Raw genomic sequence first — 26,427 nt, forward strand, 5'->3', positions numbered from 1 at the left:
GTAAGCCAGAGAGAAAGACAAATACCAAGTGATTTCACTTACATATGGAATCCAAAATATGACACAAATGAACCTATCTACAAAACAGAAACAGACTCAGGGACATAGAGAACAGACTTATGGTTTCCAACGGGGAAGGGGTTGGGGGAAGGTAAGAATAGGAGGTTGGGGTTAGCAGATATAAGCTATTATATATGGAAAGGATAAACAACAAGGTCCTACTGTATAGCACAGAGAACTATGTTCAGTGTCCTATGATAAACCATAACGGAAAAGAATATTTTTTTTAAAAAAAGAATGTGTGTATATATATATGTATAACTGAATCACTTTGCTCTATAGCAGAAATCAACACAAGACTGTAAGTCAACTGTACTTCTATTTTAAAGAAAACTTATACAGGAAAAAAAAAAGAAAGAAAATGTTTATGTCTTAAAAAAGCCAACTGCTTCTAATTTGCTTTCCTTGTTAACATGTAGGAGCAGAAACCCCTGCTGAAAAGGAAGTAAAAGAAAACCTTTACCGACAATGTGTGAGTTAAATGCAGAACTGACATTTCGTGATATAATACTTGGGGCTCCCCAGGTGGCGCTAGTAATAAAGAATGCACCTGCCAATGCAGGAGATTTACGTTTATTGTGTTGAATGGATTCTACTAGTTTAGGTTCTGTTCCTTTTTGTTTTGCAGTTGATTTCTACGACTTATTATGTGTCTCAGCCCTCAGTTGATAAGGCACGTGTTAGAATGGGAGCTGAGAGAACATATAGGTCCTTAGCAAGTGGCTCTGGTGAGCACATGGCCCCTCTCACCTCTGCCAGAGCTGGCCCCATGGAGAGAACCAGCTTGGAATTAAGAGAAAAGAGTCCTTTGCCCCATTCTGCCCCTAACCAAGCTCGGACCCCAACTGTGCTTTATTTGTTAAGTGGGGAGGGGGAGGTAACTCCTGCCCATTTTACTTCTGTTGTTACTCTAAGGGTCTGATGAATTTAAAAAAAGACTTCAGGGGAAATACACTGCTTTATACAAGTGTATCATCAGATCCACTGGAGAAGGAATAGGTTACCCATACCAATATTCTTGGGCTTGCCTGGTGGCTCAGATGGTAAAGAATACGACTGCAATGTGGGAGACTTGGGTTCGATCCCTGGGTTGGGATGATCCCCTGGAGGAGGGCATGACAACCCACTCCAATATTCTTGCCTGGAGAGTCCCCATAGATAGAGGAGCCTAGCAGTCTACAGTCCCTGGGGTCACAAAGAGTTGGACACGACTGAGCGACTAAGCACAACACATCATCAGAATCACTCAGCAAAGACCAGCTGTATCCCTGCCCTGTTCCTGGCACTACTTCTGTGTCTCATGGCCCCAGGTCCCCAAGCTGTGGCCACTCATGGGCACAATCAAATGCACACACAGTTCCAGAGTTAGGAGCAGGCTCCCCCCAGGTTTGTTCCTGAGTCAACTGATCAGAGCCACAAGCGCTGTGGTTTAGCCTGCTGAGTACCTGGCATGGTTCACACCATGGTTTGTGGTTTGGTACTCAGAGTTAATTAAAAATTAAAAGACGCTTGCTCCTGGGAAGAAAAGTTATGACCAACCTAGACAGCATTTTAAAAAGCAGAGACATTACTTTGCCAACACAGGTCCATCTAGTCAAAGCTATGATTTTTCCAGTAGTCACATATGGATGTGAGAGTTGCACTATAAAGAAAGCTGAGTGCCGAAGAATTGATGCTTTTGAACTGTGGTGTTGGAGAAGACTCTTGAGAGTCCCTTGGACTGCAAGGAGATTCAACCAGTCCATCTTAAAGGAAATCAGTCCTGAATATTCACTGGAAGGACTGATGCTGAAGCTGAAACTCCAATACTTTGGCCACCTGATGCAAAGAACTGACTCGTTGGAAAAGACTCTGATGCTGGGAAAGATTGAGGAGAAGGGGACGACAGAGGATGAGATGGTTGTATGGCATCACCAACTTAATGGACATGAGTTTGAGTAAACTCCAGGAGTTTGTGATGGACAGGGAGGTCTGGCATGCTGCAGTCCATGGGGTCACAAAGAGTCGTACACGACTGAGTGACTGAACTGACTGAACTGAACCCAAAGTTACCACACCATAAAATGCCCACAGAATGCATCACACCACAGGATAGCGCCATTTTATCAGGATAATCCAGTGCCTTGGCAAGCGGGTGTTGGAGACCAGCTCACCCTGATTTATCCACGAACAGGTGTGTACAGAAGCACCTATATCAGCCTTTTCCTTGCAGGAAGCATCACCTGGACCAGTGTTGTTCCATACTTTCTCCACTTGTGGGCTGTCACCGACTTTAACTACAGATCTGGCCATCTTCTCTAAGTAACCACGAGGATGCTTTGATCTGGAAAGAGAGTGACATGAGATCCTGCACACCTGGAAGAGCTTACAATCAATCTTAAATATTGCTTTCAACCTGCTGTCATAACAGCCTAGAAAAGTGGACTATTAAGACAATAAAATAAAAAAGTCAACTTCTGCACGTTACTATATATAACGTGCTGGAGAGAATGATGCAGCCTCTCACTCAAAGCACTGGACTGCATGTTTATTTTAAGCATCAGGTTTTCCTTTATACTTTTACAAAAGCATTAGGTCAGAGGTAGGACATCTTCAGTTTCCCCTGACCCAGATTTACTGTCTCCATAAATCATTGTTGTCCTTCAGAGTTCCCTCTTAGGTGTCCCTGTGATAACATTGTAACTCAAGTTTGTCTCTGGGCTGCATACCACATTCCTCAGTTTATTTCTTATCCTTCTAAATCCTGCTATCCCCTAGTAACTTAAGCTCATTATCTCCTAAAAAAGCTTTTAGCTATTAGTATCTCTAAAATTCCTAGTTTCTATAAGCTACAGTAAAATATGCCAACACTAAAACATACCTTAAACTCTTAGCTTCTAACTATTCTTAATTATTCCTAAATCCTAAACTCAGCAAACTACTTTTGCCATAACGTTTCCCTTACAGGGAAGGGATATCTGGCAGGTATCAGATAACAATGTTTCCCATGGTCTCAGGCTGCAGTCTATGTGCTCATCCTGGAACATTCTTTGTAAAGGTCCTTGAACAAATGTCAATAGTTAACTTTATGGATTATAACATTCTTTCCAGCCAACTCAACTGGAGGAAGGAAAGGACAAGTCAGAATCACAAGACCTAACTCCTTCATCCCGGGACCGTGCCTGTGGGATGAGGAGAGGGGATTGGGGGCGTGCCTCCATTTTGTCAGTAATGCCTAACGCGGCTCCCGACAATATTTAGTTCTCAAATACATTAAAAGTTTTACCCTGTGCTTACTCGTTAACCTAGAAGGTCCTCTTCTAAAGCTACATTACAAGGAAATAATCACTCACTGCTGAATTTATAGGACATACTGTTGTAAGTGTCCAGCAAGACAAATCATTTCAAAGGACTGCGGGATGTTCATGTCTCTCTCCTCAACTTTGATGCCAAAAAAGCACCCACTTGGACCCAAATATGTGTTAGCAATGTAGAAGGGACTACAGATTTGTAGGAGGCATGGAGAAAGTTTACAGTGTAACCCCCTGTTAACAGCTTAATCACCCCATCATCCAATATCCCTTCTTGGCGCGCACTAGATAGCGTCCCCTTCCTGGTTCTTCCCTCCCCTCTCCCTTGGTCTCCTCCTTCCCCCTCTTCTCTCTCCCTCCATCCTGCACTCCTTTCCTCCAATCAAAATTTCACTGACTCCAATCTGATCCTTTATCATTGAAAACCATTTTTCTCAACTCTCCACCCTCCTCTCCAACCAAATTTTCTTCCTTTATCCATTTTAGGGTTCACCAAAACAAAGGCAAGTATGATATCCAGAATAGACTTTACTTAGAACACAGTTTGATGACCATATATTGTCATATTGGTATCATTTAAGGTGTCTGAACCCCTGTGGAAAGGCTGACAAGGAACTCTCCAACAGAGATGGGTCTCCCCTTACTAAAAACGCTATTAATGGCTGAAAAAGGAAGAGAGTTTCCATATATCCTTACACATTATCTAACAGTGAAAAATGATCTTACAGATAGGCTTACAGAAGCCTATCTTATGACATGGAAAGGAATATAAGATACACAGTTAGGGACAAAAAATAAGCCAATTTTTTGTTCTTGATTCTATATTTGTAATTAAAAACTATCTATATATGAAAAATAAAAGCCTAGAAGGATAAACAGTAAACTTTCATAGTGATTAACAAGCAGTATAAGCGAGGACTTCCCCAGTGGTCCAGTGGTTGAGACTCCACCTTCCAGTGTAGGGGCATGGGTTCCATCCTGGTTGGGGAACAAAGGTCCTACTTACCTTGAGGTTTGGCCAAAAAAAAAAAAAAATTAAAATAATGTAGGCAAATAGCTGGGAACATGGTTCTGGAGTCACAAAAACCTGGACTACATCCCTTCTCTGACTTATACACATGTGGCCTTAGAGCAATTTTCTCAGCCTCTGAGCTCCTGATCCTTTATCTGAATGCTAGGGCTCCTGTAAGATTTAAGTGCAATAATACAGAGAGTGTGTAACACATATTAAGTGTTCAATAAATATTCATTATATTCTTTGTTGTGGTAGGTTCCAAACTGGTTTATGGATTTTTATTTCTGAATTAACCATCTATTTGTGTCATCATAAAACATAGTCATGCTAAAAATTAATCATCAAGTAAACATTAGAGAATGTTGACAAGGAAAAATAAGCAAAGTGAAATAAATATCAAATAGCCAACAGGCTGTAGGGGGAAGCAGGTCCTTGTGGGGCTTGGTCATGGGTGGTCTCCTAGAGGTGTTTCACATTTTAAAGATTAAGGGGTCAGGGGGGCAGCGGAGGGGGGTGGTAGTTGGATCTAAGTGAACGCCTGGAAGGCGAGATAGTGAAACGGAGCAGGTTCCTATGGCCCTTGCCCCCACTTCCCCATGTCCTCTGTCTGCCTTTTGTCTGTGGAAAAACATTAGCCAAAGAATAAGTTTAATCAGAGAAGAGAGAAAATGCAAAAACAGAGGAAAACAATCAAAGGAGACCAAGTGGCTCAGTGGTAAAGAATCTGCCTGCCAATGCAGAAGGCACAAGAGACTCGGGTTCAATTCCTGGGTCGAAAAGATCCCCTGGAGAAGGCAATGGTAACCCACTCCAGTATTCTTGCCTAGGAAATCCCATGGACAGAGGAGCCTGGCAGGTTATAGTCCAAGGATTCACCAAGAGTTGGACACGACAGAGTGACTGAGCACACACATGCACTCATTAAGCATAGTCAAGGGCCTTTAGTTTCGTCTCAAGGGCTATAGATAATATCCTGAGCCATATCCTATAAGCTGTCTTATAGCTACTGAAACCCCCACCTGGTGGGAGAAGTTAACTACATGATGACCAGACTGTAGCCACAACATAAGCGGCCACAATTCCAAGAGTTGGCCTCAAGGAAATGGGAACAAACCAACCCTGAAGTTGAAGACAAACTGTACCCCTGAAACAACCAAGACAATGCTGGGACAACGCTGATCAGACCACCGATGACCAATTTCAAGATGACTGTCAGAGCTGACTGTGCTGTTCTGCATGTAGCACCCCCTCCCAGCCTATAAAAGCTATTCCCTTCCTATTTCAGGGGAGGGGGAGGTAGTCAACCTTTGGAGAGGCATCCATCCTCCCTGCTCCCCAAAATAAAGTAAACTTTCCTTTTCACCGACCTGGCCTTTTTCATGGCTTTTGAGCAAGGAGCAGCCACACCCTTCTTTTGATTACAATAGAGGCCACTGCTGCCTGGACACCTCGGGCTGTTAAGAAAATTTAAATGAGAGCAGAAGCCTTGCTTGAACCCAGTGTCCTTGCTTGAACACATCATGGCTGCTTTCCACAGACACTTTGTTGCCAAAGTGGATATGCAGTCCCCTCATCTTCTCCTTCCTCCTTCATCATGGCTTAGATGGTTTCCTGGCCTTGAAGATGGCTACAATAAAGATTAGAGGAAGTCAAATATCTCCATCATCTGCTACTGCATTACCAACCACCCGAAACTTAGTATCTTAAAGTAATAACAACCACATTTTTGTTCAAGACTCTGCCTGTTGGACAGAACTCAGTGGAGTCAGTTCACTGCTGCTCCAAGCAACTTCAAGGAGTCTAGCTGGATGGAGGATTCACATCCAAGACCGGAAAGTTGGTGCCGGGCTCTGGATCTATGGTATTGGTACAAGGCCTTGCACCTGTGACCTTCGTATGGGACTTCACACTTTGTTTATATATATTATAAGTATCAGTTCAGTTCAGTTGCTCAGTCGTGTCGGACTCTTTGCGACCCCATGGACTGCAGCATGCCAGGCCTCCTTGTCCATCACCAACTCCCAGAGTTTACTCAAACTCATGTCCATTGAGTTGGTGATGCCATACAACCATCTCATCCTCTATCATCCCCTTCTCCTCCTGCCCTCAATCTTTCCCAGCATCAGGGTCTTTTCCAATGAGTCAGCTCTTCACATCTGGTGGCCAAATTATTGAAGTTTCAGCTTCAGCATCAGTCCTTCCAATGAACACCCAGGACTGATTTCCTTCAGGATGGACTGGTTGAATCTCCTTGCAGTCCAAGGGACTCTCAAGAGTCTTCTCCAACACCACAGTTCAAAAGCATCAATTCTTTGGCATTCAGCTTTCGTTATAGTCCAACTTTCACATCCATAAATGACTACTGGAAAAACCATAGCCTTGACAAGACAAATCTTTGTTGACAAAGTAATGTCTCTGCTTTTTAACATGCTGTCTAGGTTGATCATAACTTTTCTTCCAAGGAGTAAGTGTCTTTTTATTTCATGGCTGCCGTCACCATCTGCAGTGATTTTCGAGCCGAAGAAAATAAAGTCTGCAACTGTTTCCACTGTTTCTCCATCTATTTCCCATGAAGTGATGGGACCAGATGCCATGATCTTAGTTTTCTGAACGCTGAGCTTTAAGCCAACTTTTTCACTCTCCTCTTTCACTTTCATCAAGAGGCTCTTTAGTTCTTCTTCACTTTCTGCCATAAAGGTGGTGTCATATGCTTATCTGAGGTTATTGATATTTCTCCTGGCAATCTTGATTCCAGCTTGTGCTTCATCCAGCCCAGCATTTCTCATGATGTACTCTGCATATAAGTTAAAGAAGAAAATATACAGCCTTGATGTACTCCTTTTCCTATTTGGAACCAGTCTGTTGTTCCATGTCCAGTTCTAACTGTTGCTTCCTGACCTGCATACAGATTTCTCAAGAGACAGGTCAGGTGGTCTGGTATTCCCATCTCTTTCAGAATTGTCCACAGTTTATTGTGATCCACACAGTCAAAGGCTTTGGCGTAGTCAATAAAGCAGAAATAGATGTCTTTCTGGAACTCTCTTGCTTTTTCTATGATCCAGCAGATGTTGGCAATTTGATCTCTGGTTCCACTGTCTTTTCTAAAACCAGCTCGAACATCTGGAAGTTCACAGTTCATGTATTGTTGAAGCCTGGCTTGGAGAATTCTGAGCATTACTTTACTAGCGTGTGAGATGAGTGCAACTGTGCAGTAGTTTGAACATTCTTTGGCATTGCCTTTCTTATGGACTGGAATGAAAACTGACCTTTTCCAGTCCTGTGGCCACTTCTGAGTTTTCCAAATTTACTGGCATATTGCATGCAGCACTTTCACAGCATCATTTTTTAGGATTTGAAATAGCTAGACTGGAATTCCATCACCTCTACTAGCTTTGTTTGTAGTGATTCTTCCTAAGGCCCACTTGACTTCACATTCCAGGATGTCTGGCTGTAGGTGAGTGATCACACCATCGTGATTATCTGGGTCATGAAGATCCTTTTTGTACAGTTCTTCTGTGTATTCTTGCCACCTCTTCTTAATATTATTTCTGCCCTTTATTGAACCCATCTTTGAATGAAAAGTTCCCTTGGTATCTCTAATTTTCTTGAAGAGATCTCTAGTCTTTCCCACTCTATTATTTTCCTCTATTTCTTTGCACTGATCAGTGAGGAAGGCTTTCTTATCTCTCCTTGCTATTCTTTGGAACTCTGCATTCAAATGGGTATATCTTTCCTTTTCTCCTTTGCTTTTGGCTTCTCTTCTTTTCACAGCTATTTGTAAGACCTCCTCAGACAGCCATTTTGACTTTTTGCATTTCTTTTTCTTGGGGATGATCTTGCTCCGTGTCTCCTGTACAATGTCACAAACCTCCGTCCGTAGTTCATCAGGCACTCTGTCTATCAGATCTAGTCCCTTAAATCTATTTCTCACTTCCACTGTATAATCGCTAGGGATTTGATTTACGTCATACCTGAATGGTCTAGTGGTTTTCCCCACTTTCTTCAATTTAAGTCTGAATTTGGCAATAAAGAGTTCATGATCTGAGCCACAGTCAGCTCCCGGTCTTGTTTTTGCTGACTATATAGAGCTTCTCCATCTTTGGCTGCAAAGAATATAATCAATCTGATTTCTGTGTTGACCATCTGGTGATGTCCATGTGTAGAATCTTCTCTTGTGTTGTTGGAAGAGGGTGTTTGCTATGACCAGTGCATTCTCTTGGCAGAACTCTATTAGCCTTTGCCCTGCTTCATTCTGTACTCCAAGGCCAAATTTGCCTGTTACTCCAGGTGTTCCTTGACTTTCACTTTTGCATTCCAGTCCCCTATAATGAAAAGGGCATCTTTTGGGGATGTTAGTGCTAGAAGGTCTTGTAGGTCTTCATAGAATTGTTCGACTTCAGCTTCTTCAGCATTACTCGTTGGGGCATAGACTTGGATTACCGTGATACTGAATGGTTTGCCTTGGAAACGAACAGAGATCATTCTGTCATTTTTGAGATGGCATCCAAGTACTGCATTTTGGACTCTTTTGTTGACTATGATGGCTACTCCATTTCTTCTGAGGGATTCCTGCCCACAGTAGTAGATATAATGGTCATCTGAGTTAAATTCACCCATTCCAGTCCATTTTAGTTCAGTTCAGTCGCTCAGTCGTGTCCGACTCTTTGTGACCCCATGAATTGCAGCACGCCAGGCCTCTCTGTCCATCACCAACTCCCGGAGTCTACCCAAACCCATGTCCATCGAGTCGGTGATGCCATCCAACCATCTCATCCTCTGTCGTCCCCTTCTTCTCCCGCCCCCAATCCTACCCAGCATTAGGGTCTTTTCCAATGAGTCAACCCTTCGCATGAGGTGCCCAAAGTATTGGAGTTTCAGCTTCAACATCGGACATTCCAGTGAACACCCAGGATTGATCTCTTTTAGGATGGATTGATTGGATCTCCTTGCAGTCCAAGGGACTCTCAAGAGTCTTCTTTTTAGTTAGCTGATTCCTAAAATGTCGACGTTCACTCTTGCCATCACCTGTTTGATTGCTTCCAATTTGCCTTAATTCATGGACCTAACATTCCAGGTTCCTATGAAATATTGTTCTTTATAGAATCAGAACTTGCTTCCGTCATCAGTCATATCCACAACTGGGTGTTGTTTTTGCTTTGGCTCCATCTCTTCATTCTTTCTGGAGTTATATTTCTCCACTGATCTCCAGTAGCATATTGGGCACCTACCAGCCTGGGGTGTTCATCTTTCTGTGTCCTATCTTCTTGCCTTTTCATACTGTTCATGAGGTTCTCAAGGCAGGAATACTGAAGTGGTTTGCCATGCCCTTCTCCAGTGGACCACATTTTGTCAGACCTCTCCACCATGACCCATCTGTCTTGGGTGGCCCTACATGGCCTGGCTCATAATTTCATTGAGTTAGACAAGGCTATGGTCCATGGGGTTAGATTGGTTAGTTTTCTGTGATGGTGGTTTTCAGTCTGTCTGCCCTCTGATGGAGAAGGATAAGAGGCTTATGAAAGCTTCCTGATGGGATAGACTGACTGAGGGGGAAACTGGGTCTTGTTCTGATGGGCGGGGCCATGCTCAGTAAATCTTTAATCCAACTTTCTGTCGATGGGTGGAGCTGTGTTCCCTCCCTGCTATTTACCCGGGGCCAAACTATGGTGGAGGTAATGAAGATAATGATAACCTCCCTCAAAAGATCCCAGGCACAGACTGCCACAGTCCGTGCCCCCAACCCTGCAGCAGGCCACCACCGACCCACGCCTTCACCGGAGACTCCTGGACACCCACAGGCAAATCTCCTGTGGGGTCACTGTTCCTTTCTCCTGGGTCCTGGTACACAAGGTTCTGTTGTGCCCTCCAAGAATCTGTTTCCCAGTCCTGTGTAAGTTCTGGCAGCTCTATAGAGGGGTTAATGGTGACCTCCTCCAAGAGGACTTATACCATAATCACACCCAGAGCCCCTGTCCCTGCGGCAGACCACTGCTGACCCATACCTCCACAGGAGATGCTCATTCACAGTTCTGTCTCAGTCTCTGTGGGGTCCCTGGGTCCTGGTGCACACAAGGTTTGTTTGAGCCCTCTGCGCGTCTCTGGCAGGAACAGGGTTTGATTCTAAATGCGAATTTGCCCCTCCTACCGTCTTACTGGGGCTTCTCCTTTGAAGTTGGATGTGGGGTATCTCCTCACAGCAGCTCCAGTACCTACCGTCTTACTGGGGTTTTTCTGACCTTGAACGTGGGGTATCTCCACACGGCCTGTCCAGCGAAGTGCAGCCGCCACTCCTGACCTTGGACCTGGGGTATCTCTTCACGGCTGCTCCAGCAAAGCACAGGCGGTGCTCCTGACCTTGTATGTGGGATATCTCCTCACAGCTGCTGCTCTTGACCCTGGACGTGGGGTATCTCCTCTTCACCTCTCTCTCTCCAGCACCGCGCAGCCGCCGCTATGCATATATACATATGCAGCCGCTGCTATGCATATATACATATAGGGCTTCCCAGGTATCTCAGCGGAGAAGGCAATGGCACCCCACTCCAGTACTCTTGCCTGGAAAATCCCATGGACGGAGGAGCCTGGTAGGCTACAGTCCATGGGGTCGCTAAGAGTCGGACACGACTGAGCGACTTCACTTTCACTTTTCCCTTTCATGCACTGGAGAAGGAAATGGCAACCCACTCCAGTATTTTTGCCTGGAGAATCCTAGGGACGGCGGAGCCTGGTGAGCTGCCGTCTATGGGGTCGCACAGAGTCGGACACGACTGAAGCGACTTAGCAGCAGCAGCAGCAGGTATCTCAGTGGTAAAGAATCTGTCTGCCAAACAGGAGATGTGGGTTCGATCCCTAGGAGAAGGAAATCCCTGGAGAAGGAAATGGCAACCTACTCCAGTATTTTTGCCTGGGAAATCCCATGGACAGAGGAGCCTGGCGGGCTACAGTCCATGGGGTTGCAAAGAGTCAGACAAAACTTAGCAACTAAACAACAAGATCATAATAATATAATTCTGATGATCTTCCTTTTAACTAACTTGGAATCAAACTATAGATTATAAATTAATTACATTTTTCACTAATGGGTAAATAAATTCAATAACTGTAAGTTTAAAAAAATATCTTGCATTCTCAATCAATAATTGACTCCACTAGACAAAAAGACACACCTACATTTCCTTTGTAGACAGCCCACCTACCTTGCATCACCTATGAGGTTTCTGTGGTTCAAGACCTTTAAGTTTTGTAAAGGACCTCCCAGGCACACCCTTCAATCCTTCTGAGATTCAATTTCCCACATTACTTCAGACATCAGTTTTGCTAAACTTCCCTCCTCTGTGACATAACACACACCATTCTTTTCTCCAGTTTTCAGTCGCATCTTCCCCACTACCCTTCAAGCCTTTTTGAGCAGTCTCCTCAAAGCCTTCCAGCTTCTACCAGCCTCTCAAAGACAAAGCTGGGGTCACATGTTTTAAACTTTAGTTACTGGAGCACCTCACTCCTGATACCAAAACTTCTTCTAATTATCTATTCCTGCCATAACCAACTACCCCAAAACTTTGTGGCTTTTTCTTTTTTTGGCCATGTGGCATGGCATGCAGACTCTCAGATCCCTCAGGGATCAAACCTGTACCCCCTGCAGTGGAAGCACAGAGTCGCTACTGGACCACCAGGAAAGTCTCATTTTTTGGCTTATTTTGCTCATAATTCTGCATTATGGACAGGGCTCAGCTGAGATAGTGACTCTGTTTCGACTCAACTGGGCCTGGAGGATGCTTTCCCAGGAGGCCCCTCCTTTTGCTCTCATATTGGTGCTGGGTGTCAGCTTGGAGCTCAGCAGGGGTCTCAGTGGAGCCTTAATTTCTTTCCATGTGGACCTCCTAAGTGGGGCTGCTTGGGATTTCTCACAGAATAATGACTGGGTTGCAAGAACAAATATCCCAAGAGACAGGAAGTAAAAGCCACCAGTCCCTAAGACCTGGAAGAGGCTGAACACAGACACAGTTCCACCACCTTCTATTGGCTGAGCAATCACAGAGCCCACCCAGAATCAAAGACAGGATACATGGATCACTCATCTCAAGGAGATGAATATTAAAGACTCCACAGTCATCTTTAATCTGCCCCACCAGTGATTTGTTGACTAATTGTTGTTACCATAATTTCACATCTACCCACTCTCATCCATTATCCAGATGAGCAGCAGTCCTGGTAGCATATAGGACACACCAGCACACTGATATCCACTCAGAGCCTCAGACACGGGACCTCCCTGGCCCAGGTATGTGGTCCTCATCCCTGGTTTCTAGAAATCACCCTCTGAGCTGTGGGTCCCAATGACTTTGGCTCTTCACAGTCTTCTGGATCAAGTTCCATCTAAATTGTTTTCCTTAGCTACGGACCTGCATAAATGAAGAGGTGGAATAGCACTCATTGGCTTGGCTGAATTTTTTTTTAAATTATGCTTATGCTTTTCAGCTATTCGGAATTTTATCCCTAAGACCACCTTGAGCAACTTGCTCCTAAGAACAAGAACAGACATTTTCTCCCAGGAGGCCCTAAATATCAATGGGTTGTTAGCGATACAACAACAATGGGAGAGGGCAAGTATGAAGCTTGAGATCATAGCTATCTTGGTGTGTCATGGTAGAGTACCACTGATGTCACAAACTCCTCTATCCCAAGGGCTGGAGTGACTAATTTTGAAGGCAAATAGAGAATTTGTCTTAGAAGAGTACTTTTGGACTCACTGTTTTGAGCACTCTTTGCTTGATGGAGACAGATGCCAGATGGCTGAATGTGGCTTTTTTAGATGGATCTGTAGATACCACCCAAGTAAATATCATCTAAAAGTCTGTTGTGAATTTCATTAGCCTTGTGAGCATATTTTGTCCATAATTGGATGTCAGTTACCTAGACATCTCCAGATTCTCCAGGCTATTGGAATCATCTTTTTTGCAATGTTTAATAGGAATTGACTTAATCGCCTATCCAACATATGGTGGAAACCCAATTTGTCTTATCCTATTTCCTAACACCTCAGGGTACCTCTTTGTCATCAGTGATTTCTTATGCCCTCTGATCTCTCTCTTGGCTCACATATTTCAGTTGGTTCTTGTGTTGGTCCCAAACTGACCCAGAACTCTGATTTCCTCCAAAACAAAAAAAGGTGGTACTGACAGTAGCAGCTCTGTAGTTCTCACTTGGCTTTAGAAACACCTGTAAGACTTTTAAATATTCTGATGCTGAGTCAAATCTCTAGATCAATCAAGTAGGAATTTCTTTTTTATTTATTTATTTTTGGCTGCACTAGGTCTTCGTTGCTGTGCACGGGCTTTCTCTAGTTGTAGCAATCGGAGGCTATTCTCCAACAGTAGTACTCTGGCTTCTCATTGCAGTGGCTTCTCCTTTGCAGAGTACAGGATCAGGATGCAGGCGGGCTCACTATTTGTGGCACACAGACTTAGTTGTTCAACAGCATGTGAGTTGTTCCTGAACCAGGGATGGAACCCATGTCCCCTGCATTAGCTAGCAAATTCTTAACTACTGGACCACCATGGAAGTCCCTCAAATAGGAATTTCTGAGGGTGGGACCCAGACCTCCATATTTTTATTAACTCTTCTGAGTATTTCCATGTCAGCAGTACTGAGAAACTCAGCTAGCACAGTGCTTCTCAAACACCAGCGTGTATGGGAATGATCTGGATATCTTATTAGTATGCAGACTCTGTTTCTGGGGTTGAGGTGGGGCTCCATACTCTCTATTTCTGTCTAATAAGCTCTCAAGTGTTACTGATACTACTGATCCCCAGACCACACCCAGAGTAGTAAGGGGTCATCACACACATGGGAGATGACAGCATATAGCAAACAACCTCTACCCCTCCTGGTAAGACATACATCAGTGATACCTTCGTCAGAAACTTCTCACACACCATCTCCTCCAGCCCCAGCTCCCAGTCCTCTCTTTCTCCTTTCATACTCCTTGGCCTCCCTCAATTTCCAGGGCCCTTGCCTTGCCCTTCTCAGGTGCTTGTGGAAGTATCAGACTTTTTCTTCTTTATTGGGTGGATCAATACAGTCCTCTCTGTCTCCAAGCGCAGCACAACCCCATTCTAACAGTTTTGTTTCCACAACTAAATGCACTGTCATGCTGCTGCTGCTGCTGCTAAGTCACTTCAGTTGTGTCCGACTCTGTGCGACCCCATAGACGGCAGCCCATCAGGCTCCTCTGTCCCTGGGATTCTCCAGGCAAGAACAGTGGAGTGGGTTGCCATTTTCTTCTCCTATGCACAGTCATAGGGACTGACTAATCCCAAGGGAGCGCTCTGCCTGATCAACATGACCTCTACCTTCTAAATCAGTGGTCCTCAAACTTCTCAACTCAAACACGAAATTCCTTAGTGTCTAGGGGATCTCTGTAAGAATCTCTAAGGCAAGTATATATGTGTGTGTGTGTGTGTGTGTGTGTGTGTGTATTTGGTTGGCTCAAAATTTCATTCAGGTTTTCCATAAGCTGTTACTGAAAACCCAAAAGAACTTTTGGGGCAACCCAGTATATGCCTGACAGTGGCTTCCCTGGTGAATCAGACAGGAAAGTGTCTACCTGCAATGCAGGAGACTTGAGTTCAATCCCTGGGTCAGGAAGATCCCCTGGAGAAGGAAATGGCAACCCACTCCAGTATTCTTGCCTGGAGAATTCCATAGACAGTCCATAGGGTTGCAAAGAGTTGGACACAACTAAGCGACTAACACACACACACACACACACACACACACACACACACTCAGTCTGTGAACCAGCAGCACCTCCTATGAACTTGCCAGACCTGCTGTATCAGAATCTGCATTTTAGCAAGACTCCTCCCAGGTGATTTCTGGGAATTCTTCCACATGAGAAATAAAATACAGCAAGTAGCCAAAAATAGTCATTTGATAGGCAAACCACTGAATTACCTCAGTGGACTACACTCTAAACAGAATTTGATTATGAATTGAAATGATTTCGTACTTCGACAAGTAGAGACATGGGGCTCTCTACTTCATGAGAAACGCTGGCTGGAGGAAGCACAAGCTGGAATCAAGACTGCCAGGAGAAATATCAATAACCTCAGATATGCAGATGGAATCACCCTTATGGCAGAAAGTGAAGAAGAACTAAAGAGCCTCTTGATGAAAGTGAAAGAGGAGAGTGAAAAAGTTGGCTTAAAGCTCAACATTCAGAAAACTAAGATCATGGCATCTGGTCCCATCACTTCATGGCAAATAGACGGGGAAACAGTGGAAACAGTGAGAGACTTTATTTTTCTGGGCTCCAAAATCACTGCAGATGGTGATTGCAGCCATGAAATTAAAAGATGCTTGCTCCTTAGAAGGAAAGTTATGACCAACCTAAAGAGCATATTAAAAAGCAGAGACATTACTTTGCCAATAAATGTCCATCTAGTCAAGGCTATGGTTTTTCCAGTGGTCATGTATGGATGTGAGAGTTGGACTATAAAGAAAGTGGAGCGCCGAAGAATTGATGCTTTTGAACTGTGGTGTTGGAGAAGACTCTTGAGAGTCCCTTGGACTGCAAGGAGATCCAACCAGTCCATCCTAAAGGAGATCAGTCCTGGGTGTTCATTGGAAGGACTGATGCTGAAGCTGAAACTTCAATACTTTGGCCACCTGATGTGAAGAGCTGACTCATTGGAAAAGACCCTGATGCTGGGAAAGATTGAGGGCAGGAGGAGAAGGGGATGACAGAGGATGAGATGGTTGGATGGCATCACTGACTCAATGGACATGGGTTTGGGTGGACTCTGGGAGTTGGTGATGGACAGGGATGCCTGGCATGCTGCGGTTCATGGGGTCGCAAAGAGTCGGACACGACTGAGCAACTGAACTGAACTGAACAAGTAGAGATGAGGCAAGGTCCTGTAGGTAGGCATTAGGGCACTGGGTGAGGTTTTCTAGACTAGGGAGATTTCATAACCAGCATCCCCTGATCTCTGCAGGTCCAGAGTTCCCTTCACCTCTCCCATCACATTAATTCCTCCCTTGGGTGATGTCTTCTTCAGAGGGCAGCTCAGACATGAAAACTGACCATGAGTTCCATGAAAATGAGTCTGAATCCTTGCCAGACCTGGAAGGTAAGCAACCTCTGCAAATTCATCATGAACATCATAAAGTGATTCCCAAATAGGAAATGTGTTCAATGCTGTCTATAGAAATGGTTCTTCCTCTGTCCAATTTGCCAAAGAACTGAGCTCCAGGAATTTCCCTAGCACGTTTAATTGTCATGTCCAACTCTTTGCAACCCTATGGACTGTAGCCTGCCAGGCTCCTCTGTCCATGAGATTCTCCAGGCAAGAATACTGGACTGGGTTACCATTTCCTTCTCCAGGGGATCTTTCCCACCCAGGGATTGAACATGGGTCTCCCGATTGCAGGTGGATTCTCTACCACTGAGCCACCTGGGAAGCTCAAGCACATTAGGTAGACAGGGACAGTTATGAAAAGTGTTGGAAAGGGACATATTAGGATTCAGGACCCCAGTCCTATCTTGAGTAGACACAATTTTCATATATACACTCTGATTTAAAAATCAGAACAAAACTTCAAAGCACTGCTTCTCCAATTAACTGGTTTGCAGATGCTAAACTCCCTAGACCACAAAAGGCAAAACCACAGGACTTCTCTGGTGGCCCAGTAGCTAAGACTCTGCGCTCCCAATGAGAGACGCCTAGGTTGGATCCCTGCTCAGGGAACTGGATCCCACATGCTGCAACTATAAGACCCAGCACAAGCAAATAAATAAATAAAATAAAACTTTAAAATTTCAAAGGAATAACCAGGAGTGAGATCCATCTTGTTGAAAATCTTACTTAGCCCTCCAACCCAAAAATCAAAAAAGGGACCCCTTTTTTGGACTAGAGGAGGTCTAGCTAGATCATCATTGGCAAAACTCTTGTGATTCCTCACCAAATATTCTGGGGGAAAAAATGGTTCTGAGAAGTCCCACTTTAAGGAATCAAGCTTAACAGTCCTTAATTCAGAATCTTCCCAAATTATTGGACACAGAGCCCTTTTAAGAGTACTAATATGTTTCTGTGTGAAAGTTTTACAGATTGCCCTTTAGCAGCTGCCAAAGTTAAGAATTAAATCACCTCTAAGCCAAAGAACTTACACCTTAGGCTAATGGCATTGAGTTTGCTAACTTTTTGTCTTTGTCTCTTGTCATCAGCACAAGGCACCCTGGCATCAGACCCCAGCCTTTCTTCTGTGGCTTCCACCCATTCTGGTGACCTTCCAAGGGGTTGTGGGATGGGAGGGGAGGGTGGTGGGTAACTAAACCTCCCTTAAGAAGCAGGGAACTTTCTCCTGGGGGCATCTAAAACGGGGAGTGGGTGGTTGGAATTGGCACTCAGCCTTTGCAATTTCTGCTTTGAAAGAATTAGCCTTTGGGGGAAGAATAAACCCAGGAAGTTGATACAGGACTTGGAGCTGGTGAAGGACAAGAAATTCACATTTCTTGATAAATATATACCAAACTCCATGCTGAACTCTTTCCACAAGGGAATGTTTGTTTCCCATGACAACTTTACTGTGTGTATGCTCAGTCATGTCTGACTCTCTGCCACCCCATGGACTGTGGCCTGCCAGGATCCTCTGTCCCTGGAATCTTCCAATCAGAAATACTAGAGTGGGTTGTCATTTCCTACTCCAGGGGATCTCTCTGACCCAGGGATAGAACTCACATCTCTTGAGTCTCCTGCATTGGCAGGTGGATTCTTTACCAACTGTGCCACCTGGGAAGCCCAACTTTACTGGGAAAGTGTTATATTTCCACCTTTTTGATAAAGACAGTGTAGGGAATATACTATGCACAAGCCTGCACTATAATAAATGGGGCTTCTTTGAAAAATAAGAATGACTTTCTCATCACCCCCAGGCGAAGGGCTGGGAGCAGTAAAAAGTACATCACAGAAAGACATCTTGAAAACAAGATGTTTAAGTACTGATGTGACTGATGGAAAACCATTAGTGACTGTTCCCGTAACCAGAGCCTTGAGGGAGTTGCTGAGAAAAGGCATCACTAGCCAAAAGGCTAAACAAAGTCATGAAAGGCCTGAATGTTTGACATTGAGGACTGTGCATTGTATATCCTTATCCCCGATCTGAGATTGTAAAGAACATACATCTCTAGAGCAGAAATAAGGAAGTAGAAGTTAACAATAAAAGGCATGCAAGGATTAGGATCTGGGCTTTTGCCTGTGAATGGCATCAACCCCCTGATCCCCACTTAATTTCTGAGTCTTCTTCTTTATTCTTCTGCGACACTGCTCCCTCAGGTCGGTTCACTGTTGGGCTGGTCCCGACAGACAGATCATCAGAAGTGTGAGTAACTCATCTAAGACATGTAGTAACAAGTAGCAGAGACAGGATGATCAGCAGGTCTGCCTGCCTCTAAGTCCATGGTTCCTTCCATCACACACAACGGGAAGACCTCAGTTTGAGTCCCAGAATGTTTGCATGGGTCCCACACTTCCTTGTCTATAAAGTGCTATGAAAACCCAATGACAGAAGAAAAGATGAACATTCACTGCTAGCCCAGCCAGTGATTGCCCCTCCCAGTTTTGCTGGTGGCAATGATGGTTTGGTTGGCGTTAAAAGTTAGACTCCTGTCCTGGACTGGCCCCAATTCCTCTGGCCCTGATGTCCCTCAGAGACTAGGGAAAATGATACATTGGAATCCCCTCCCACCAGTACTTAGTACTTACACCAATGAGCACAGGATGACTTTCATTCTATTTTCAACAATTGCAGGCCAGTAGGGGAGCAAGTGGGGGCAACAGATTCTAACAACAATTTTGATATACAAAGAATAGAAGAAACTGCAGTAGAAGGCAGCAAAGGTTGCTTCAGGAACACAGAAAACCAGTTTATGTTGAGGGGGTTGAATTGTGTTATATATCTTAGAGGAGGTGATGCCTGCACTGAATCTCAAGGGAGAAGTTGGAATTACACTGGGAATAGAGGTAGAAAGCAATTCCGGGCAGAAGGAACAGCGTAAACAAAGGCATAGAGGAGCATATGGAAGAGAAGGAGCTTGGGACCGAGGCATGAAGCCAGAGTGGAGGAATGGCAGGAATGCAGGCTGAAAAAGCCAAGTGATGAAGACTTTGTCCACCTCCCTGAATGACCATGTCCTTATGATGCAGAAGGTTTTCTCAGTTGGGCTGTCCTATCTTATTGGTACCAAACTCAGGATGATTTCCTTTCAATGCGTTCCAACCATGTAGTGCATCCCTGATGCAAGTTTTATAAAAAGTCAGTAGTATACTTCTCTTAGACCTCATAGGTACCAGGAAGTGTTGAACCATTGATTTTTAACAATATTCCAGTACTTTTTATTTCATTTTTTGTGTCAATCTATTTTTCCCCCCGAAAAGAGACAATTTGAGGTTGGGGATACAAGTAGATGGGTCTTGAGTTAGTTTCGACCTTCATTGTTTTATTCCCCAACAAAAGTCACAGATGGCTGGGGTCAGAAGAGCCCTCGGGGGACTTCTGTGGTGGTCCAGTAGTTTAGAATCTGCCTCTCAATGCAGGAGACACAAGTTCAATCCCTGGTCAGGGAACGAAGATCTCACATGCTGGGGAGCAACTAAGCCCAGGCATCACAACCAAAGAGTCTGAGTGCTGCAATGAAAGATCCCGCATGACCCAACAAAGATCTCATGTGCCACAACTAAGACCCGAGGCAGCCAAATATTTTTTTTTAATTAAAAAAAAGTTTAATAATAATAAAAAAAATTGTTTTTTAAGAAGAAGAGCCCTCTGAAGCACACTGATAACTTCCTCCAGACCCAGACAGGCCACCTCAGTGAACTCTGACCCACGCTGATTACTGAAAGCCCCACCCTGGGCCTGTGAAAAATATAGAATGAGTCAGAAATTAAAACCACACAAGCGTGCAGTAACCACAGTATGAGGTCTTGCCATCCTGCTGTCCTTCCCCAAACACAGACCGATGGCTGGGGCAGATCCAAGTAGAAAATGTCTCTCCCACTAAGGGATTGACAGAGGGCTTCAGAGGAGGAGGTGGCACGTGAGTTAAGATGACAGGACAGAGAGGAGGTGGACAATAGGCAACAGGAGGAAGGCGCATACCACGGCTCCCGGCTGAAAGCATTGTTTATAGTGAGTAGGAATCCAGATTATGTCATATCTGTATATAATTATATAGCACAATTTCTAAAGCACAATTTCTAATCTACAAGGTCATCTATCAATTATCATATTTTGTATCTGTTGTTCTAGATAGACTCTATCATCAGTTCTATGTATGGGCTGCAACACCTGACCATCTTTCTTTATCATTTTATTCATTTATTTTTGCTGCTCTAGGTCTTCATTGCTGCACACAGGCTTTCTCTAGTTGTTGGGAGCAGAGGAAAATCTCTAGTTGCAGTGTCCTGGCTTCTCACTGCAGTGGCTTCTCTTGTTGCAGAGTACAGGCCCTACAGTACTCGGGCTTCAGTAGTTGTGACTCAGGGGGTCTAGAGCACAGGCTCAGTAGTCGTGGCTCATGGGTTTACTTGCTCCACAGCATATGAGATCTTCCTGGACCAGGGATTGAACCCATGTCTCCTGCACTGCAAGGCAGGCTCTTAAGCACTGGACCACCAGGGAAGCCCCAACACCTGACCATCTGATGGATGGTCACTGGCCCTATCACAAGTGGCACAGGGACAAGTTCCCAGTCTAGGATTGCCCCCCTCTTCTAAGCAGGGCTGCGTTGAGTGAACGCTCCAATTTCCCCCCACCAATAGGTTCAGGCAAATCCCTGGCCAATGTTGCAGCTGGCCCTGCCCACTCAGGCTCCACAAAGACAGACACAGTCCCTCTTCACTTTGCTCCAAACTCTTGCATCTCCAGTTCCTCTCAATCCAAAGCTGCTGTTCTTGGGGCCTCCCTGCTTCATTATTTTCAGCCTTTCACCCTCCTCACCATTGGCCCCACTGGTGCCCAACATGGCAGATATCTGTGCCATCCCAGTCTTACTGATAGCATGGGCCCACCAGGGAGACGATGCAGAAAAGAGGGTTATCAATACTATCACTAGTAATGATGATGATGTATCTTTAGTACTGTCATGGATATATTATTTTTTTATGATGTATTACTTTCCTTTCATTTGGATGTATCAATACAACTATTACTTATAACAATGATGACTTTTCAATGAATGTTACCGATACCACCACTAATAATAATGAAGAAGGAATTCATAGGGCCTGGACTCCATCTTAGGCCTGTTCGTGCTGATCATGTTCGGCCACTCTCTAATGGACTCTGAACTCTGTGCTTAGTGCCTGTGGAAATGACAATAGAAGTTTTTTTTTCTGTAACCTCGGGCTTATTGATTATTGATTGTTTGAACACATAACACATGAATGATAGGGTTATTGTGATTGTATTTACCTTTCCTTTGTTTATGTAAGTCACAAGGAAATTGGGTGGTGGGTTCAGACACGTACACACGGGGTATAAAAGATTTTCACAAATGCTGATTGGGGTCCTTGGCTAAGAGAAGACTCTGCCTTGGGCCCGCCAGTGTAATAAACTGCATTTCACTATCTGCATCGTCCTTCTGAGTGAGCTTGTTTCCCGGAACGCGTGGCTATAACAATAATAGTGAACTTTCCTTGAATCCCTCCTATTCCCCACACCAACCCTATGTAAGGTAGCCTTTAGTACCCTCATTTTACTGGTGGGCCGAATTAGATTTATTAACCTGTTCAGCTTGTAAACATGGAGAAGGAAGTGGCAACCCACTCCAGAATTCTTGCCTGGGAAATCCCATGGACAGAGGAGATTGGTAGGCTATAGTCCATGGGGTTGCAAAGACTCAGACACGACTGAGCACACATGCACGCATCAGCTTGTAAATGACTGAACAAGGATTGGACCTCAGTCTGACTTCAGGGTGCAGCGGTTCATCACTGAAGTTCCTTGATGAATGGGTGGATAAGTTAGGATAAAAAACTAATGAGAGGTACACATCTCGCCTAAGTTCGCTGAGAAAGGTGGGGACCTGAGGCCTTGTTAACGGTTTCTAATCTCGTACTGTTTTTCAGGTCCAAGAGTCAAATCTGTAAGCTTTAAGAAGTGTAATATTCGAGATAGGAACCAGGAAGTTCTGGTTTTGGAAGGCGGGGTCCTCAAGGCAGTCCCAGACAAAGATGTCACAGCCCGAGGTGACTCTCAGCCTTGCTTACTCAGCAGAAGTGGTTCTCATTCTCTCACTGCCCACCTTGCCTGTAGGGAGGCCTCCCCCATGGGGCAGCTCAGCCACCCCTTCCCCTGGGACTGGCAAAGGGAGGCCTCCTAGAAACAGCACAGGGCAGCTGATGGCAGTTAGCAGTGAGGATGGGAATGTGGGCCCAGAGATCCCCTGACTTCAAAGAAGTCTCCCTGGGAGGGCTGGGAGAAAGAGGAGCCAGAGGGACAGGGAGTGGGAAATTCCAAGAAGAGGGACATTCTTGGGTCCTGGGACAACCCAGGACTGAGAATTTGATGACACTGCACAGGGAAACATGGCGGTTAAACCCAAAATGTCAACAGGAAAAAAAAATCATTTTTCTCCTCTTGGGCTGATCCAGTTTCTGACTTTTTCCAAAGATTTTATTATTATTATTATTATTATATTTATTTATTTTTAATTGATTGATGATTGCTTTACAACATTGGCTTGATTTCTGTCGTATATCAGCATGAATCAACCGTAGATGTACATATGTCTCCTCCGTCTTAAACCTCCCTCCCACCTCCCCAACCCGTTCCCAACCCTCTAAGTTGTTAGAGTCCCAGTTTGAGTTCCCCGAGTCATACAGCAAATTCCCACTGGCTATCTGTTTTACATGTGTTAGTGTATATGCTTCCATGCTACTCTCTCCATTCATCTCATCCTCTCCTTCCTCTTCCCCACCCTTGTCCATAATTTCAGAGACTTTTTATGTATCAGTTTCATACAGAAGATTTGGGAAACCTATGAACGAGGGAAAGAATCATATTTTTTGGCTGTCTCGAAAGGCGAGCTCTGTCTCTACTGTGACAAAGTCAAAGGGCCAAAGCAGCCTTCTTTGCAACTAAAGGTAGGCGACCTAGGAACAAAACGTCCCCTGTCCTGCCACCCAAGAATGTGCAAAGCCTAAATGATAAGACTGAAAGCCTGAACTTTGACAACTGCCTTGATCTCTCCTTTCTTTCTTCCCAAGGTAGCCTGGCCACCTAACAAACTCTGCTCTGTTTCAGAAAAAAGCGCATCAAAGAACTGAGTTAGCACTGAAGGCTGAGGATAGTCTGCCTTTCACTTTCATCAAGGAACAGGTGGGTTCCTATCTCACTCTGGAGTCAGCTGCAAACCCAGGGTATTTTATCTACACCTCCAACAAACCTGGACAACCTATAGGAATGACCAAAGAACTAGGGCAAGAAAAAAACATTCATTTTCAATTTCAAGAGACTAAAATGGAACTTGACACAGTGCAAGATTGAATATACCAACTGACAGTGGCCAGTTTGACAATAGTGCACAACCCTCAATTTCTAATAGCAATTGGCCCAGAAAGCCAAGCCAAGCCCATTGTGATCAGTCGTTTCTGCTTCTTTGTGACCTCGTGAACTGTAGCGCGCCAGGCTTCTCTGTCCATGGGATTTTTCAGACAAGAATACTGGAAAGGGTTGCCATTTCCTCCTGCAGGGGATCTTTCCGACCCAGAGATCAAGCCCGTGTCTCCTACGTCTCCTGCATTACAGGTGGATTCTTTACCTACTGAGCCATCGGGGAATAGTCAAGGAAGAGTCAATGACTGCCAGCTTCTCTATTTTGGCACCCACTTCCAACTCAGGACCAATTAGGAAAAGGCAGCTATGTTGCCCAAACCAATCACATAGATGCCACTCCCCCAGCTTCCCCATGGCAACAAGTCCAATCAAAGCATACCTGGAGCCCTCCCTTTCTGCCTGCCCTGAATCTCTGCCAAAAGCTATTGACAGTGGTTGACTCCTTTGATATAGCCAACTCTGAATAAATAGGCGCCATTTCCTCTAGAATAGTCAAAGGAGGCAAGAATACTGAATATTGAAGAGACTCTTCAATAAGCAGTGCTGGGAAAATTGGACAGCTACACGTAAAAACAATGAAATTAGAACACTTCCTAACGCCATACACCAAAATAAACTCAAAATGGAATTAAGATCTAAATATAAGGTCGGACACAATAAAACTCTTTGAGGAAAACATAGGCAGAACGATCTTGGACATAAATCACAGCAAGATCTTTTATGAGCCGCCTCCTAGAGTAATGAAAATAAAAACAAACAAAAAAAATAAATTAATTAAAAAAAAAAAGAAAATAAAAACAACAACCAAAAAGAGGAGGAGCAAATAAAAAAAGATATCTCCTTGTAATATCTCGCCTTCATCATGGGCTTGGCTTTCACTGTCATTTGTCCCTTTCGTGTGTATGGAGTTTGGGCTATAAAAATAGGGTGTGGTTAGTTACAAAGACTTGAATAAATTTCTAGGGATTGGTGATCTCAGTGTCCGTGGGTTTGCTGCTTTCCTAAACACGTGCAACCTCGCCGATCTCCTTCTGTGTCTCAAGAGGTAACCAGGCCATAATGATTATCTCCTCCAAGAGGTCAGCCTGGATTATGCAAGCTCTAAAATCATTGATGTATGTAGAGGGTGAATGAAATCTAGGGAAACTGATCCAGCTGCCAACAGAAGAGGTTTAGTGGGGTTCAATGCCAAGGGGTATGGTAAGGCATTGTGAGTCCTCAGTGCAGGAGAGCAAAGCAGTGGGTGTGAACCGGTGGGAGGAGCCAGTGACAATGAATCCAGAGCAGGTAGCAGACAGAAGCTAGCTTCCCTTAGTCCCTTCCCTTAGCCAAGCAGGATTTTCTTCCATCTTTGTTTGCCATCTGGTGAGCACTGGTCTATCTTTCCCATGAAGGAGTCTGATGACCAAGGCTAGCACACACCAACATTTCAAAATGTGCCTGCCCTTCTGGCTCCTATGCAGCCTTGGGTAATACATGGGCTGTGGCCACCACTTTAGAACGTGTATCAGAGACCGGGTTCTGCTTTGGAGCTATGTAACAAAGCAGAAAGTAGTTCTCTTTCCAAATTTCTGAGAAAAGCACTGGTTGCCTCACTCTATGGATGTGCTCGTGGCCCATATTCATTCATTTTCCTTGTAGCCACACTTCATTCATCTGCCAAGTGAGAAAGTGAGTTTTGCACAGATCAGGAGATAGGATGGAAGAGGGATGGGTGACAGAGGCCCCCTCTGCCTCCTAAGCACTCTCCCTCCCTTTGCCCACTGTAGTCATGTAGATGGGGTACATTCCATAAAACATCCCTGCCAGTTGTGGAGATGCAGCTGGCTCTATGCCATTCACATCTCTCCCTTTTCCCCATCTTTGCCTTTTCCAATAGCAGTAAAGGAAACTCTTCCTCGGAGAAGGAAATGGCAACCCACTCCAGTATTCTTGCCTGGGAAAATTCCATGGACAGAGGAGCCTGGTGGGCTATAGTCCATGGGGTTGCAAAGAGTCGGACACAACTGAGCACATCGGGACCCCTCAAAGATGGCAGGAAGCTCTCCCACCTCCAGCCTGGCTAACACCCACTCTTCCTTCTGATCTCACTCAGGGGTCTCTTGCCCAGGGAAGTCCTTCTGCTTTCCTGACTGGGTTACACAGCCCCATCCTACACTGGGCACTACTTCTCCACTCCAATTGTGTTGGCCTTATTTGATGGTCAGATCACAAGCACCTTGAGGGCAGGGTCTGCCTGTGAATCTGTTTAACATTCCATCCTCCGCACCTCACTCAGAGCCCAGCACAAACATTGTTGTAATAAATGAATCAGCTGGCAGAGGGCTCACCAGACCAGCCCAGAGGGTCCAAGCTCTGGGTGAAGAAGCCCCTCTCAGAGCTATGTTTTGCTGGGTGCCTCCTGGCTGAGGACAGGGGACCGTCACCAGATGGATCAGGCAATGA

General features: G+C 44.7%; 1 protein-coding gene across 15 annotated transcripts in view; it reads right to left on the minus strand.

Moving 5' to 3' along the window:
• The window catches only part of IL36G (interleukin 36 gamma), a 55,052-nt gene that overhangs the window by 21,369 nt on the left and 7,256 nt on the right, over positions 1 to 26,427 (minus strand). For 3 of the 15 annotated variants that reach the window (XM_081587393.1, XM_081587402.1, XM_081587392.1), the window contains exon 2: positions 2,214 to 2,383. The exons of 3 other annotated variants lie outside the window; for them this stretch is intronic. Coding sequence is in view for 2 of the 12 variants with exons in the window: in XM_081587402.1 (XP_081443528.1) it covers positions 2,214 to 2,352 (139 nt within the window). In the remaining 10 variants the exon portion in view is untranslated. Of the gene's footprint in view, positions 1 to 2,213; positions 2,384 to 5,732; positions 5,993 to 8,336; positions 9,430 to 10,578; positions 12,950 to 26,427 lie in introns of those variants that run through there. 9 more of the 15 variants (XM_081587395.1, XM_081587391.1, XM_081587389.1 and 6 more) reach the window with 9 other exon arrangements.

Source organism: Giraffa tippelskirchi, chromosome 4, assembly GCF_054371585.1.
Source record: "Giraffa tippelskirchi isolate mGirTip1 chromosome 4, T2T-mGirTip1v1.2.pri, whole genome shotgun sequence".
NCBI classification, from domain to species: Eukaryota; Metazoa; Chordata; class Mammalia; order Artiodactyla; family Giraffidae; genus Giraffa; species Giraffa tippelskirchi.